Source organism: Emydura macquarii, unplaced genomic scaffold (assembly GCF_026122565.2).
Source record: "Emydura macquarii macquarii isolate MOO-44397 ecotype Brisbane River unplaced genomic scaffold, CSIRO-AGI_Emac_v2 contig_2924, whole genome shotgun sequence".
Lineage (NCBI taxonomy): Eukaryota > Metazoa > Chordata > Testudines > Chelidae > Emydura > Emydura macquarii.
Window position 1 is genome coordinate 2,522,976 of NW_027133061.1, and position 15,396 is coordinate 2,538,371.

The 15,396-nt window shown below is 57.4% G+C and overlaps 1 protein-coding gene across 1 annotated transcript in view; it reads right to left on the reverse strand.

Moving 5' to 3' along the window:
- SV2A (synaptic vesicle glycoprotein 2A) overlaps positions 1–10,653 on the reverse strand; it is a 28,923-nt gene extending 18,270 nt beyond the window's left edge. The window contains exon 1 of the mRNA XM_067569468.1: positions 10,065–10,653. Coding sequence (XP_067425569.1) covers positions 10,065–10,653 — 589 coding nt within the window. The remainder of the gene's footprint in view (positions 1–10,064) is intronic.
- Positions 10,654–15,396: the final 4,743 nt, after the last annotated feature.

Consider the following 15,396-nt stretch of genomic DNA (forward strand, 5'->3'; position numbering starts at 1 on the left):
ATAATTCCTGGAGCAGCTCTTGTAGAAAAACAGCCAATCTTGATTTAAAAATTGCCAGGGATGGAGACTCCACCACACCCCTGGATGAGTTGTTCTGAGGGTTAATCACTCTCCCTTTTAAAAATGTACGTCTTATTGCCAGACTGAATTTGTGTCGCTTCAACTTCCAACCACTGGCTCGCGTTAGACCTTTCTCTGCTGGATTGAAGAGCCCGTTATGAAATATTTGTTCCCTACGTAGGTACTTACAGATTGTCATCAAGTCACCCCTTCACCTTCTCTTTGTTCAGCTAAATAGACTGAGCTCCTTGCGCTTTTCATTACAAGGCAGGTTTTCTGATCATTCTCGTAGCTCTTCTCTGAACCCCCTCCAAGCTGCCAACATCCCTCCAGCTTGGACATCGCTTTCTCAGAGACCCATGCTAGCCCAGCCAGAAGTTACAAGCTCAATGCCAGAATGGGCAGGGGAGGCTCTCCAGGCTGTTCTATGCAGGTGGTCAGACGAGAGGCTGCTAACGGTCCCTTCTTGCCTTAAAATCTACACCTGTCCAACAGACCTGCTGCAGTCTGGACACCCAGACGTTTCCAGAGGGGCTTGCATCCCAAAAGGGAACCCAAAGCATTTGACAAGCTATGGCCCCAACCTAGCAATCGATTCACTCAGGCAGATCTGGGGAGGGGTGTGTCCAGGCTCAAGGGTCAGTACGCCTGGACTGGATTGCAGGACCAGGCACTAAAGTACTAGATCGAGCTGTCCATACCCCACCTCCCTCCACACTAATCCTGCTCATGAGACCCAGTGGGAAAGGCTGAGCAGAGCCTGGTGCAAAGCCCTTCCATGTCAGCACAGGCGCCCATGCCCAAAACTAAAGATCATGCCTTAAAACAGGGTCTGCGATGCCTGGATCCTTCTCCAGCCCATGCAGCAGCTGGTGGCTCCAGCTGGAATGCTGGCCCCCCCAAAGGGACTGCGCAGGCCCAGAAGGTGAGTCCTGCAGGGCAGAGTTGGAGCATGTCCGTGATGGGCTGTATTTAAGGGAAGCGCACCCCGCCGCCTGTCCTAGTTGTGGGCCTAGGAGGTGCTGGTCTCTGGGGCGGTCGATCCAGCCCTTTCGCCCGCGCTGAATCCACTTAAAATACAGGGGAGAAATGGCACAAGGAGAAATCATAAACCAGCCCCGACTAGCACAACTAAGAGGCAAAGTCCAGGCAGGAGTCGTGGGCTGGAAGCACTGGCTTATTTGCGGGGTGGGAAGCCTGCCACCACAGCAAAGCTGGGGAGTGCCGGGAGGCAGAGGAGAAGCCGCTATTTTTATCCTGCCTTTCATTTCGATTTGAGCTGCAGTCACGGGGCCGTGTGTCAGCATGATACGAGGTGACAGGCCTCATGGAAGAGCAAAGAAGCAGTTTGCTTCTGGACAGATCGGGTCGGGGGGGGGGGGGGGTGAGTGTATGTGGCAAAGGGGCATCTACGTTTCCAAAGGGAAGAAGGAAGCCAAGCGGCTTTGTAAGGAGGGAGCCTGATTAACAGTCACTCCCTTCCTACACTGGGGGTAGGGAGCTCTTAAATCCCCATGCACACGCCCCCATAGTCTGGGGCTATGCCAGCCTCTGTCCAGCCCCTGGTGTAAATTACAGCAGCCTCAGGGCTGCTCTAACTCCCCTTCCATTTCCCATGGGAAGCAAAGGACACCCATAGTGCAGTGCTCTCTAGCCACGCCCCTACTGCATCCCCGGGCCAGGGGTGGGGAGCAGGGTAGCTGTAGGGCCGGTAGGGCAGCCCTGCACCAGCTGGGGAGGCATCTGCAGCGGGGGGGATTCTCCGAGGGCTATTTCTACCCACTTTGAAACCCCCGTGGTGCTGCCGGAGTGTGACGAGGGGTTACATCCACACTGCAGCGGTGTGAGTCTAGCTAGTCCGGTACCGACAGCAGGGAAGCTGCAGCCGCACAGGTGGCAGCAGATGCTAGCCAGCAGAGGAAGGACCCAGGCTCCTGGACGGGCTTGTATAGAAGGCCAGGCTGCTGTGGTTTCCCAGCTGGTGGTACCCAGGCTAGCTGGATCAAAGTCGCTGCAACCAGGCCCCCTGCCTGCAGCTCAGACATGCCTTGCGAATCGAGCCCAGAGACGCTGGAGATGGACCGACCCGGTAGAACCTCCAGGCTGGTGCAGGATTGTTCCTTAGGGGGCATTTCCCAGCACTTTGTCCAGTCCGCCCCCGCCCGCCCACTTAGTCCAGCCAGAAACTTGCATCCACACAGACGCCATCCCCTCAACTCCCAGACTAGGGGGTCCCCCAAGGAGAACCGAGATTGCCCTTCAAGTCAGTCCTAAAGGCAGCGGTTGTGCTCGTCTGCCTGGGCTTGGGTTGGTCCCTTCGGGAGCAGGATTTTCCCGCCATTGGGGTCCTCGCTGCAGGGATGTCGATTCTCTGCAAGCTCTCAGCTCCGTGCCCCAGGAGTCTCTCTCCTGTCTTAGCCGGTCCCCGCACTTTGGGGTGGGGACCGCACTTCGTTATGTGCGTGTACAGCATCCTGCACAAGGGGTCCGGCCCACGGCTCGTACAGCTCCGAGCACAATAGGAATCCATGGCAGGGGGCTCCTAGAGGCTACCACAATATAAAGAGTCGAAGGGCTGGCTCGGGAAATGGGACACAGTGACTGTCCCCCCCCACTCCCTCGTTCTAAGCCAGCCCAGGGCAGCACCGACCAAAAGCGGCTCCAACCTCTTGGCTACTTGAGCGAGATGAGTTTGGTGGGTCTCTGCTCCGGTGGCCGCCCGTCCACCAGTTGAACCTGCGAGTGCTCCAGGGTGGGGGTCCTTGTCTTCTCACCTGCCTGGGCAGCCCTGGCATGCTGGGGAGGCAGTGCCAGTCACAACACGCCCCTCGCCGGGGCTGAGCCCCTTCCTTCCCACAGCGGGATCCGGAGACGCCACAGCGAGGTGGCTTCTCTCCGCTCCCTGTTGCTGTATTCCACTCGCCTCCCAGCTGGCTCCTCCACAGCTCGCCCTGGGGTCCATCGCCCCAGCACTTGCTGGCTGGAAGCAGTGTATCACTCCCAGCCGCCAGCTCCCCCTGCAGAAATATATGTGCCAAGCAGAGCAGGGCATGCGGGGACCAGCTCTCCCTTCCTGCCGGGGAAACCCGGCTGCATTTCCCTCCCTGGGATTCAAAGGGAACACGGCCTGTGCTGATCCTCTACCTTATCCTCCAATGAGCTTGCAATGCGGCCACATGCCCCGCCCAGTGTGCAAGGCTCCACCCACTGCCCCTCCCCCTTCACACGTCCCCCCCCCCCCTTAGCACCTTATCTGCACTTGGGTTCAGGAGTTTGACCTGCCATTAGATCCCCATCGCCCTGCATGCCGCACTGAGCAGGGGAGGCAAGCCCCCAGCCCGGCTTCCAACGGGCGCTTCGTGCCTCCGCCACAAGAGAGTCGCTGGAGGATCCGAACCAGCAGCAGCCAAGGGCTGAATGGGCCACGGAGACGGAGACTCTCCCTTCTCGGCCCCCTGGTTCGCCCGCTGCTCTCCTGCCCGGCTAACCCAGCCCCAAACTCACACATGTCCTGGTTTACTCCTGCTCCGTTTCCTCTGACCTTGCCGTTCCAACCCTTGGAGTTTTTAATCACAAGGCAGCTAAGCGGGGAATCCTGGCTCCCCTAGTTACACCGGGGCAAATCCTTGTGTGACGATACTGCCCCTCGCACCGCCTTGCCCAGGCCATGGCTTCAAAGAGAAGGTCACGTCCCCCTGGTGGAAGTCCCCCAACCCGATTCCGACGCCACGTCAGCCTGTTGGGATGCCAGGGGCCCAGCCCCAGGTGGGACGCGAGCACCGAACCAGCCAGCTCTGCGAGGCTTACCAGAGAGAGCGCCGTTTTGCAGGCACGGCTCCTCCGGCTAAAGAAGAGCCCGCAGCCCTGTCCTCCGTGCCCCGTAAGCCCACCTAACAAACCGAAGGGATTTCTCTTGCAGGTTGAAGTGAATTCAGCACCGGCAGGAGCCGCAGAGTGGCATCACACCACAGCCCTGCCCTGCAGCTGGCATGGAGAAGCTTTTTAGCACCAGCCCTGGCCTGATTTTCAGAGATGCCCCCCCAGATCCCACCATAGTTGAGGGCTCAGTCATGGGGGAGGGGAGGAACTAAACCCACTGATCATTTGCGGGTTGTTGGGTTTTTTTAAGCGCAGCCTCCCTAAAGCCAACGCTACGTTGTTCTCCAGGAAGAGCCACCGCCCACCTCAGCTGTGCTCCTGGCCACGGGGTGACCGTTACTGCAAAACCCCGGGGTACAGCAAAGAAAGCAAGGCGAGCAGAGCGAGGTGCAGGGAACCGGGAGCGCGACGCAGAACGGCTCCCGAGCAGCGTGCCTGCCGCGTTCTCCGACGAGGGCTCGGCCACGGCTCCAAGAGGCCCCCACGCACAGGCTCAGGCAGCGAGGGGGGAAGTGGCGTCGAGCTCACGATGCTTTGCAGAAACAAAACTCCCACCCAGGCCCCGCGACCCCACCACGTTCCCTTCCCTCGGAGCACGAGGCACGTGCTTCGGAGAGGTGGCCGGACGGGGGGGGGGGGCCTTAGAGATGGGTCTTTTCAGGGAAGCCTGCGCGGTCAGCGAGGGCGGCAGAAACTAAAGCCAGCCTCTCGCCGAAGGGGATGTGCAGAGCCAGGGCAAGGCTTTGGGAGGAAATGCTCAGAAGAGAAGCTGCTAAGAGTGCCGGGGAGGGAGCGGCTCAGGGTTAGCAGCCGGTGGCTCATGAAGGGAGGGATGCGGCAGCGTAAGGAATCAGCACTCAGGATCCAGAGGCAGGCCCCGGCTCGGCAGCGGCCTCCAAAGCCAGGCAGGGATCCAGGGTTCATCCCAGGCGACGCCAGCGTGAGTTGAGCGAAAGGGCCGGAGTCCTGTGTGGATGGGGAGCGCGGGGCGGAGCGTGGAGGTCCCTCCACTGACGCAGCGCTACGCAGCCCAGAGCCCGTCAGAGCAAGTTACCGTCACCCTGACACGCAGAGGGGGTGGGGGGCAACAGGAGGGGGCTGGTTTAGCCACTAAGCAAACGCTAATGGGAAAATCAGCCTTGTGATTCCACGCAGAACACACGCACCCACACCTACGCTCCCCTTGCACACACGTGCCCCCCCCCCCACGTGCACACCCCTCTCTGTATCCCGCCCCCCTGTGCTCATCCAACCCACATGCTCATCTTGCACCCCCCCCCCCAATGCACACACGCTCCTGCCCCACCCCCGGACCCAGTGACAGCTCTTGCAGCTGGGGATCTGCCAGAGGGGACGGCTGCAGGGGTCAGTGGGACACACTGGCCCCGCCGCTCCTAGAGGGTGGGCTGGGGGGAATGGGCCGAAGGCGCCTTGCACACTCAGGCCCGGGATGGGCGTGGCCGAGAGTCAGCCCTGCTGTCCTTACAGCCACAGCTGCCTGCAATGAGTTTGCTGGGGCTCAGCTCAGTTCCTGATGGACTCTGCAGACAGTCCAAAGACATGAGCGCTCCCAGCCGTGGGGCACGGGGTGACCCCTCTCCTTCCTGGCTCCCCCCGAGGGTGCTTCAGCTCCACTGCTCTTTCAAGGGGCGGGGGGCTCACTCCCACTCAGGGCTGTGGCAGGCGGTGCGCAAGGTGGGAGGGGGAGCGAGTTTTGCCGCAGTGCGGCCTGCACCTGCTCAGATCACCGCGTGCCAGGGGGGGCGTCAATCCGGCGCCTTCCTCGCGCGCAAAACTCGCTTGAAATCCAAGCTGCTCCAGGCCTTTCCTAGGTTCCCAGATTCCTGCCCCCCCCCCAGTATTGCAGCCCCCCCACCACACCCCTTCTCTCCTCTTCTCAGCAGCCATTCGGGAAAGATTTCCCCCTGCTTCCTTTCATTTGGATTTAATTCCCACTAAGCCCTTTGCAGCAGAGCCGAGGCCTGGAGGGGCCGGCAGTGGTGCGAGGAGATAAACCAGGAGCCCATTGACATTGGCTAAATTATGCCGGTATTCAAGGACCCGGGGGGAAAAGAAGAGGACGACGCAGGAGATGAGTCACCGACTGTCGCTGCCGGCTGGGAACTCTCCTCCCACACTGCATCCAAAGGGACGGCAATCCGTCCCCAACCCCCATTTCCAGCTCACTGCTACCGAACAAGGTGCTTGGCTGGCCCCTGGCACTATAATATCTGTGCCCCTCGCGGTCCTCAGCCTCCCACTGATGCCCACACTTATCCATCCAGGAGAGGGAGTTCTGTTATGAAAGCAGCAGGGGCTAGTGGCAAGATCACACGCCTGCAAGTCAAGCAATCTGAGTTCTAATCCCACCATGGCTACTGGCCTGCTGAGTGACATGAGAGATCTGGGCTACGTCCCAGGCCATGAGCAAATCCTAGTGGGAAGCAGCCTCCTGGAGTGCCTCTCCATGCCTCAGTTTCCCCATCTAGTCTGATCTCTCATATATCAAAGGACCTTCACCAACATAATTCTGAGAGCAGATCTTTTAGAGAAAAACAGTAGCACAGCCAGGAACAGAACCCAGGAGTCCTGACGCCCCAAATCCTGCACTCTGCCCCCTAAGCCCCATTCCCCTTCCACAATACAACCCTGCAGCCCTAATTTCCAGACGCAGGCTTTCACACCGTTTAAGGTTTGCGCTTTAAATATTATGTTCTCTCACACACACACACGCACGCACGCACACACACACACACACACACACACACCTCTCTCTCTCTCTCTCTCTCCATTCGGGAGCAGTTTGACTTCCAAGAGTCCCTCTCACATTCAGCAGAGCAACCTCTCATCTCCCCCACCACACCTCTGCTCACTGACTCCATTAGCTGAGCAAGGCCAAACAATTTAAAAACCCAAAATCAAACGAGGGAGGCAGCCGCCCGGGGGTGCCAGGGGTGAAGGCAACAGCCTCCAACATCCTGGTGACAAATCCTAGCTACTGGCACCAGGAAAAAAAAAAAAAAAAGGAGGGAGGCCATAAAGGCTGGGACTGAGAAGCATCAGCAGATTTGTAGTGGGGGACCCCTGGGCTGGGATTACAAGGGCTGCAGGCTGGTATTGAGGGGTACCCAGACACCTGACTAACCAGTAGACCCCACTGCCCTCCCAGAGCTGGGACTAGAACCCAGGAGGAGTCCTGGGGTTCCTGCTCTCCCCACTAGACAACACTCCATTTTTGCAGCCTCGCCTCCACAGGAAGCAAGGGGGACGAATCCTTCCCCAGTTATTGAACCTAGACTTAAAGGAACGAGAACTCCCTCGCCCAGCGCTCCCCGGGCTGCAGCCCACGCTCTGCCTTGCTGGCTGTAACTCACCGGGGGGAAAGCAGCACTTTATTTAAAGCTCTGCTGTCTCGCTTCTCCCCGGCCATCACACCCACCCAACAGCACTTCCGCTGTAGGCTGGCGCTGCGCCGCCCTCCAGAGATCGCTAGGGAGAAGCAGCTACCGCCTGAACGTGTACGGAACGGGCTCCCCCGAGCCAGCCTGGAGCCTTCCTTCCAGCAGAAGCAAAGAGTAGCAGATCACGGGTGGCAACACAGCAGAGATGCTCGGAGGCAAGCTAGCCTACTGGTTAGGGCACCAGCTGAGGCCTCAGAAGACCCGTGTTCAAGTCCCTGCTCTGCCGCCCACTCGCTGTGTGACCTGGGGCAAGTCACTTGCTGCTCTGTGCCTCAGTTTCCCCACCTGTAAACATGGGCGACTAGCACTGCCCTAGTTCATGAGTGAGGTACTCCGATACTATGGTGATGGGGATCAGACAGAGCCTGCCTGCACAGTTCCCATGTCTCCTTCAATGCCTGTGTTGCGGCCGGTTGGTGGGGTGGGGGGGATCTGTTCTGAGCTCTAAAAGGGGCATCGGGTTTGCGGTTACCCCAGAGGACTTCTAGTATCTGGCAAGATAACGCACATAGATAACATCATCTCCTCCCTCTCGGCTGACTCAAAACCTCTCTCCCACAGCGCGCTTGGCACGTCAGTGGGCCGACAGCGGCGTATTTTCAAACAGTTTTGATCTGTTATCACTTATTTAAAGTGCAGACGTGGAAAGACGGCAGCATCTTTAGCTGGGCACAGACTTTTAACAGTAGATACCCCCCGTGTCGTGGGAGAAGAAGGCATTTCTTTAGACCCACGTTAAAAAAAAACCCAGTAGATTACAATTTTTTTTTTCCCGGCAACTGGCAAATCCATTGAAAAACCTCCTGGCCGGTCACATCGGGGCCAGGTGGTAAAGCTACTCCCAGCTCATGTGACAGACACGTTAGCTGGTGGGGAGAAAGGGGGGTGGTTCCGGTTCCTCCCAGGTTGGAACCGGTGATATTCATCTGACCCCCCAGCCTTCTTCCGTCTGCACTGACCCAGAAGGCCCAGCTCACCAAAGGGAGCCCTCCACGTCTCCCAGCTGCAACTGCCTTTCCCAGGGGCTCCCGTCACATGGGTGCCAGCAATGACGCGGCAGGAATCCAAGCCGCAGGGACCCAATCAGGAGAGAGCCAGGCGCCAGCTGGCAAGTTCCTGAGAGCCAGTCTTCATGGCCGTGCAGGGGTTGGGAGTTGACCCACTGAGATGAGCAGTCAGGGACACGCTTTGGACTCAGGACAAAAAGCAGACGTTTAAGATCATGAGGTGTTCGCAAAGCAGGGGGGTGAGGTCCAGTGGTTAGAGTAAGGGGAGGGGCTGAGACACAGGACTCCTGAGTTCCAATCCCAGTTTTGGGAGGGGTGTGGGGTCTAGTGGTTAGAGCAGCAGCCTGTGGGCGTCAGGACTCCTGGGTTCTATTCCTAGCTCTCTACCTAACTGTGTGAGAACCAACTTATTTCACTTCTCTGCTTCCCAGGAGAAGGGTATTGACCAGCCCTGGGGGGGTGGATCACAGACCCTGGTTTGTAAGACAATGAGATTCTCCTACAAAGAGGCGGTGAAGAACCGACACACCAAATCCAGGGCTACCGAGGACTCGATGGATTTCAGTACGGCGCATGCATCACCTTGCAGCGCCTGTAGAACTCAACCTCCTGCCCTGGAAAGCCAGGCCCCTGCCGCTTGAGAATCCCCCATCAGCTGTTAACAGTGGAGGGGCTATGACACAGAGCGGAGGAGATCCGATTCCGTCCGCCAGAGAGCAGTGGCACAGCAGCTCATTGCAACATGAAGTAACATGAGCCGAAAAGGAAAAGCCCGACTGGAGGGGCAGAGGGAAAGCAGAGTGCACCCACTGGGAAACGCGCGACTCCTCACGTGCCTAGACTGCCCTGCTTTCGCACCGCAGGGCCACGGGGAAACCCCAGTTACCACCTGCTCGAGGGGAGAGGCAGCGAATACCCCTGGAGCCGCTCCCCACTTTCACAGGTCACCTGCAGCCACAGGCCAAAAGAAAACAGGAATCACAGACGTGTGGAGCTGACTGGGGCCTGGATCCGGTTCCAACCACGCCCTGTGTGCTCCCTGCAGCAGTGCACCCCAGGCTGGGTTCAACGTGGGCTACTAAACCTGCAGGGGTCTGCCTGGGGCTGGGAGCCACTTTTATGGCTCGTGCTCCCAACAGTTTGATAGGATGAAGCTGCATCACGCCAGGTGAGAGCCCAGAAGGAAGAATAACCTGAACTCCCACTTGGGACCAGGGTCCCCCCCCTTTTTACTGCAGCCCTGGCAGGAGTAACAACTCAGAGCCCCTGCAAAGCCCCACCCGTGCTCCCACCGCACACACCAGGTTCTCGAATCCCACAGGAGGTCGGGGCAGGCACAAGTGGGGGGCTCTCTGCACACGAAATCCTGAGCCTCGCAGGTGGGGCTGGGAGGGAAACCCACTGAAAGGCTTCGTAGCAAAGGGGCTCCCCAAAAATTGGCCTCCCCCGCCACACCGAGCCAAAGGGGGAGCCTGCCTCTTCCCAGCATGCATTGCTTTGGGCCTACGGCTCATAGGCTCCCTCGGGGAGACCCCATCCCCCAGAATGCCTCTTTCCCTTATAAAGGGCCCAGACCCCAGTCAGAGATACGCCGACCCTGCCCTTCGAGGGACAGGGTCCCAGCCCTCCCCCCACCCCCGGCCTCCCAAGGACTTACCCAGCATGCCTTTGTTGGAGTCCGACAGGCACATGTCCTTCTCAGCGCTGGGGAGGACAAAGCCCACCACGAAGACCTCCACGCCATCGGCCATGAGGGCCAGCCCCAGCACGAAGTAGAGAGTCCACTGGAAGCGCCCGTGGCCGCACTCCTGCAGGATCAGCTCATACTGCTGGGCCAGCTCCTCCTTGTCCTTCTTCTTATCCCCTTCCAGGTCCTCGAAGTCCCTGAACTCGCTCACCACCGGCTGGTGGCTGGCCAGGGGGTCCCCGGCCTTCAGGGAGTCGTTGCGGGGGATGCCCTGGTACTCGCCCTCGTAGATCTCGTCGTCCTCGTCGTGCCCTTCGGTGGCGTCACTGGAGGCCCCTTCCTCGTCATTGGCCGACTCACCGCGGTAGTAGCCGTCCTGGGGCTGGTAATCTTCGTCGTCATCGTCCTCCTCAAAGCGGGAGTAGGAGCGCTTGGTGTATTCGTCCTGCACGCGGTCCACGCCCTTGCCCATCTTCTTCGTGGCATGCTTCTTCACCTCCTTGGCGATGTCCTTCGCCCCCCGGATGAAGGCCGTCCGGTCCCTGAACCCCTCCTCCATGGCTCTGCCCTTGCTGACGACCCGCCTTCAGAGCTCGCTGGCGTGAGGAAGAAGAGGATGGGAACCGCCTGGGGGCGGGTGGGGGGGAGGGGGAAGAAGAGGGTCTTTCTGCTTCAGTGCCCGGCAAATTGGGCACCTGGACGAGCCCGCAGAGCCCCTGCCCGTCACCTCAGGCCAAGGGGCAGCGGTGGGAATCTTCGGCGGGCAAGGGGGACGTAGCTTTCCAACAGCGGTCGAGTGAGGGGGCTGAACCGTGACCCATTCGCTTAATCCAGGCTGGGGAAGCTGGAGTGGCCAGGCCAGTCAATCGGGCGAGTCTCCTTTGGGCAGCATGAGACGGAGACGGTCCTGGGAGGGGGAGCAAACACAGAGGGGGGTTATCAGGCAGCAAAGGGCTTCTCCACACCCCAAGCAATGTAGTTATACCCGTGTCTGTGTGTAGTGTAGACCTGGCCTGAGGGCACGGCCAGGCCGAGAATTTTCCTACTCAAATCCAAAATAAAGGTTACCTTAATGAATCATTGAGGACAACCCATGCACCGTGGACTAGGATACCAAAATACGAGGCCAACTGCTGAACGGTAAAAAAACCGAGGGCGCCACGTTGGTAGTTTGATATTGCTGTAACGGCAATGATCTAGAGGAACTGTAACAGGGTGACTTTCCTGTGGGCTGGAGAGCCTGGGGCTAAGCCAACCCTGATTACAAGAGGAGGCCCACTGGAGGGGAACGAGGGGGTGTGATATAAAAGGCAGTGGCAGGACGGTGCAAAGGTGTACCTGGTTGAGAGAGAGAAAGAAAGGACGGACGGACGGACAGACAGAATGACTGACCTAACAAACAAACTTGGAAGCAGGGCCAAAGGGCTGAACTGCAACCAGTGAGGGCTGACGGCTTCAAGTGAGGCCCGTGATTTGGGCCTTCGCTGAAGACGGTTTTGGATTATTTTGTGATTATGGGGACTCTGAGGTTTGCGTGAACTGTATTTGACGTTAAGCCAGCCTGAGACAGGGGGGCGATGAGTCGCAACGTAGGCCATCTGGAGCCCTTCCGGGGTCTGCAATAGGGTAAAACCTGTCACGCGACCCCCGCCCACAATAAAGCGGCTACACTGCTACAACCACACAGACTGGAGAACAGAAAAACAAATCATGGAAATGTGGGTAGCCGGAGAACTTGGTGCATGAAATGTTAAATAACGTTGGCTGCAGGAAAGCTAACGACTCTGGCATGTGGAAATGGATAACGAACCCAATGAAGGAGGACCCAAGACAGAGAAATACTAGAAACTGAAGCAACGCAGCTGAAGGAGCAGCCCAGAGGCCTAGGAGTGAGACAACCATCAGAAAGGATGGGAGAGCTTCCCGGAACTCGGCCTCTGCCTGTTCCCTCTTAACTGGTTATTGTCTGGCATAAACATGTGATCGGAAACTAGAAGTTACAATTGTCTGCGAATGTATAAATAAAGGTGAAAATCGATTAACCCTAAATTGGGTGGCCCCGTGACTCAGTTTCCCACTTTACACAGCGTAGCAGCCTGGGCTCGGTGGTATATTGACACGTGGCAGAATCACAAGGTATCACTTCAATTTGCGGTTTCCCAGTTCTGCCGGCAGGCTAGCGGGGCACAGAGTCAGCTCTACGGCGAGCCAGCCGGGAATGAGGCGGGGTGAGCGGTGCTTCTCTGCCCTAGGGAGCAGCCAGTTTGGTCTCTCTCTGGTTTGGGGTCCTTGGTTGTTCCGGATTTTAAGTAATAAAGTCATGTTCCGTGGCAACCTTCCAGCAAGAGTCTTCATAGTTTTTACTCTAACATAACAAGGGCCTGATCTATGGCGGGGACTCCTAGGTGCCGCTGTAGAACAGCTAAACCCCGTGGTCTCGCAATCAGAATTGCAAGTCATAAGTAATTTTGGAGGTCCAATTTAAGACACCATGGAAGGGGCCGATTTTCAGACAGGGCTGAGCCCCATCTCTGAAAACGAGGCCCGGTTAGGTGTCTCAAATCTTGCCAGGGTGTTTGGATGCTCCTTTTGAAAAACCTGGCACTGGTATTTTGGCCTTATCCAGCACCTTCTATCTATGGTAAAGGAGGAGCTCGGCAAACGCTAACTCAGCCCCATTGCTTCTCTGTGAAGTGACCTTGGCCTCTAAGCCATCTGCCACAGAAATGCAGCCACCCCTGATGCAGGATGCAGCTGCTGTTTAACCGCCACCCTGAATGCCTTTGAGACAGGAAATGCAGAGCGCTGATTGGACCTGCAGGTGGAGATGTAGGCAGCAGAATGCAAAAGCCCCTAGCACCTCGGCCCCAGCAATCAGCTCCATAAAACACGAACGTATCCCCAGATCTCAAACCACCAGCTCTCAAACCGGCCCCCGCTGCTCAGGAATTTGGTCTCCCGCTAAATCGCCCAGGCAGCTCCTCCAACAGCACAGGGCAGTGTGCCACTGACTGAATCACCCGGGTCACTTCCCGTGCCACCCGGGTCCTGCTTGGAGATCTCCCGTCCAAAGATCGACGTAGCCCAGCCGTGCTTAGCTTGAAAGAGCCAGGCCAGAGCTGGGGATGACCTGAGGCCACATGGAAATAGATTATTAATAAATTATACAGAATAATCCCCACAGCTGGCTCTGGTTCATCCCCAACTCTCCCCAGCCAAGCACGATTCGGGCGAGGTTGATATCCAGACGAGATAGCGCCGTATTTATATTTTATAGCTAGCTGTGCTCAATGGTGAGAACAGCTGCCCCATCAGATGACTCTCTGAGACAGTCACAGACCTAGTCGATGGCCGTGCCAAGCACCCACTTTCAGAATCGAAGGAAGGAGCAAGCATGCCCCTTTATGTAGTCGTGACAGCTACTCACAGACAATGGAGGGACCTCCCACGGCAGGTCAGAGCTCAGTTGGGTGGGTTTGGGAGCCGGGGGTGGTGGGGAGATTCCCTGGCTGCAGATGCAAGGGCTGAGTTATCAGGTTTGAAGGCCCTGTGGGTTGGAGGCAGGAGACACAGTTGTGAGCGTGATCCTGGGAGGAAGCATTAAGAGAGAAAGCTGCTTGGGCACAGAGCCCCCTGGAGTGGCAGACATGGGAATTTCTGAGCAAGGAAATTGCCTGCTGCTGTTTCTCCTGCATTCAGGGAACCAGGACTCTGGGGACATTTTTTTTTAAGTAATACAAGGTTACCACAAAGAATATCCCCGGCTTGTATCAATATTTTACAGTGAAAGTTCCTTTAAGCAGCCATTCAAGGGGTCGACAGACAGAGCTTAGCAGGGCTGATCCTTCTGTTTCAGGTGGAGCAGACTTTCCAAAAAGAGGCATCTAAAGTTAAGCTTTTAGATGTCCAATTAAGTCCCTAAATAAGGACCCTAAGGACCCAGGAGCCCCCATGTGATAAGAGCCGGGTGGCTCCGTGCCTGAAAAATCAGGACACTTATTTAGCAGCTTAAATAAGGATTTAAAGGGTGGGAATTCCTAAAATAGCGAGGGCCCAGATCCTCAAAGGCATTTAGGCGTCTATTTCCCATTGGTTTGCTTTGAGGATGTGATTTAGGAGCACAAATCCCATTGACTCTCAAGCCCACCCTACCTGCCTGTGAGATTCTCAGCCAATACACTTGGGAGATGCTTTGAGACTTTCCCCTGAAACAAGTGGGTGCCTCTTGAAGAAAATGCCCTGCATTGTAAGAAGAAGTTGCTGTTACTTAGGCAAAAGGACGGTCACGTCCCAGCGAGGCACAAAGACGTTATTACAAACAAATCACAGACCAATTGGCCGTAATAAAGAGATGCCGACAGACCCGGGCTGGCCGAAGCCAGCGGGAAATAAACCTGCTGCTATACACTTGAATATGCTGATTATAAATGATGTGGCAGGCGGATCAGAGACAGCAAAGTGTAATTATTTCTAGGCCCTCCTTTCCCAGCAGCTGTAGGGGAAGGTGGTTGGGATAGCTCAAGAATGGCCAGAAAGTGAATGAAAGTCCATTAGCAACACACGGCACGGAGCTTGGCTCTGCCGGGGGGAGCCCCAGCAAGCTAACGCTGGGGCATTCTGAAATGCCTCGAGGGGGAAATGCTCCAGTCACTGCATCTTACCCGCGGCTGTAACCGTGAGGTCCAGGGACTCCGGACTCCTGGGCTCTGCTGTCTCACACACACAGGGCAGAGGAGGAATCGTTCAGAGGGGGGAAAACGGCGACACAGAGAGATGGAGACCTGCCCAGCCTCACGCAGGCAGTCGGTGGCAGAACCAGATCTTGAACCCAGGATTTCCCTCACCTCAAGCCCACGCCTTAGCCACCAGGCCGGCCTCGCTCGCTGGCGTCCCTCCAGGATTAAATCAGATGAAAAGGGTGACAAGTGAGGCCGCTGCGCCACTCGGATCGGTGAGCCGGCCCCAGCGGGGAGATCAGCACTGATGACAGGCCGGAGGGCACTAGACACACACAGATAACAGGGGCTGTCGGGGGCTTTGGACCAAGGGTGACGCAGCCTGCTCGACTCAGTCGGAGGAGGAAATCTCTGCCCCCCAGTGCACCCAGCAGCCGCCCAGGCCGCCAGGGGAGTCACGGGTGCACAAAAAGCAGCCACAAGAAGAGCTTGGTTGGACAAAGGGGGGAGTCTACACCTCCCCCACCGGGAGAATCTAGTATCCATCAATGCCAGGACAGGGGCAAGCTGGTTTGCCAAGACATGCCAAACGTCCCCCCACTAACACGCAGCGGGAGGCGCAAAGG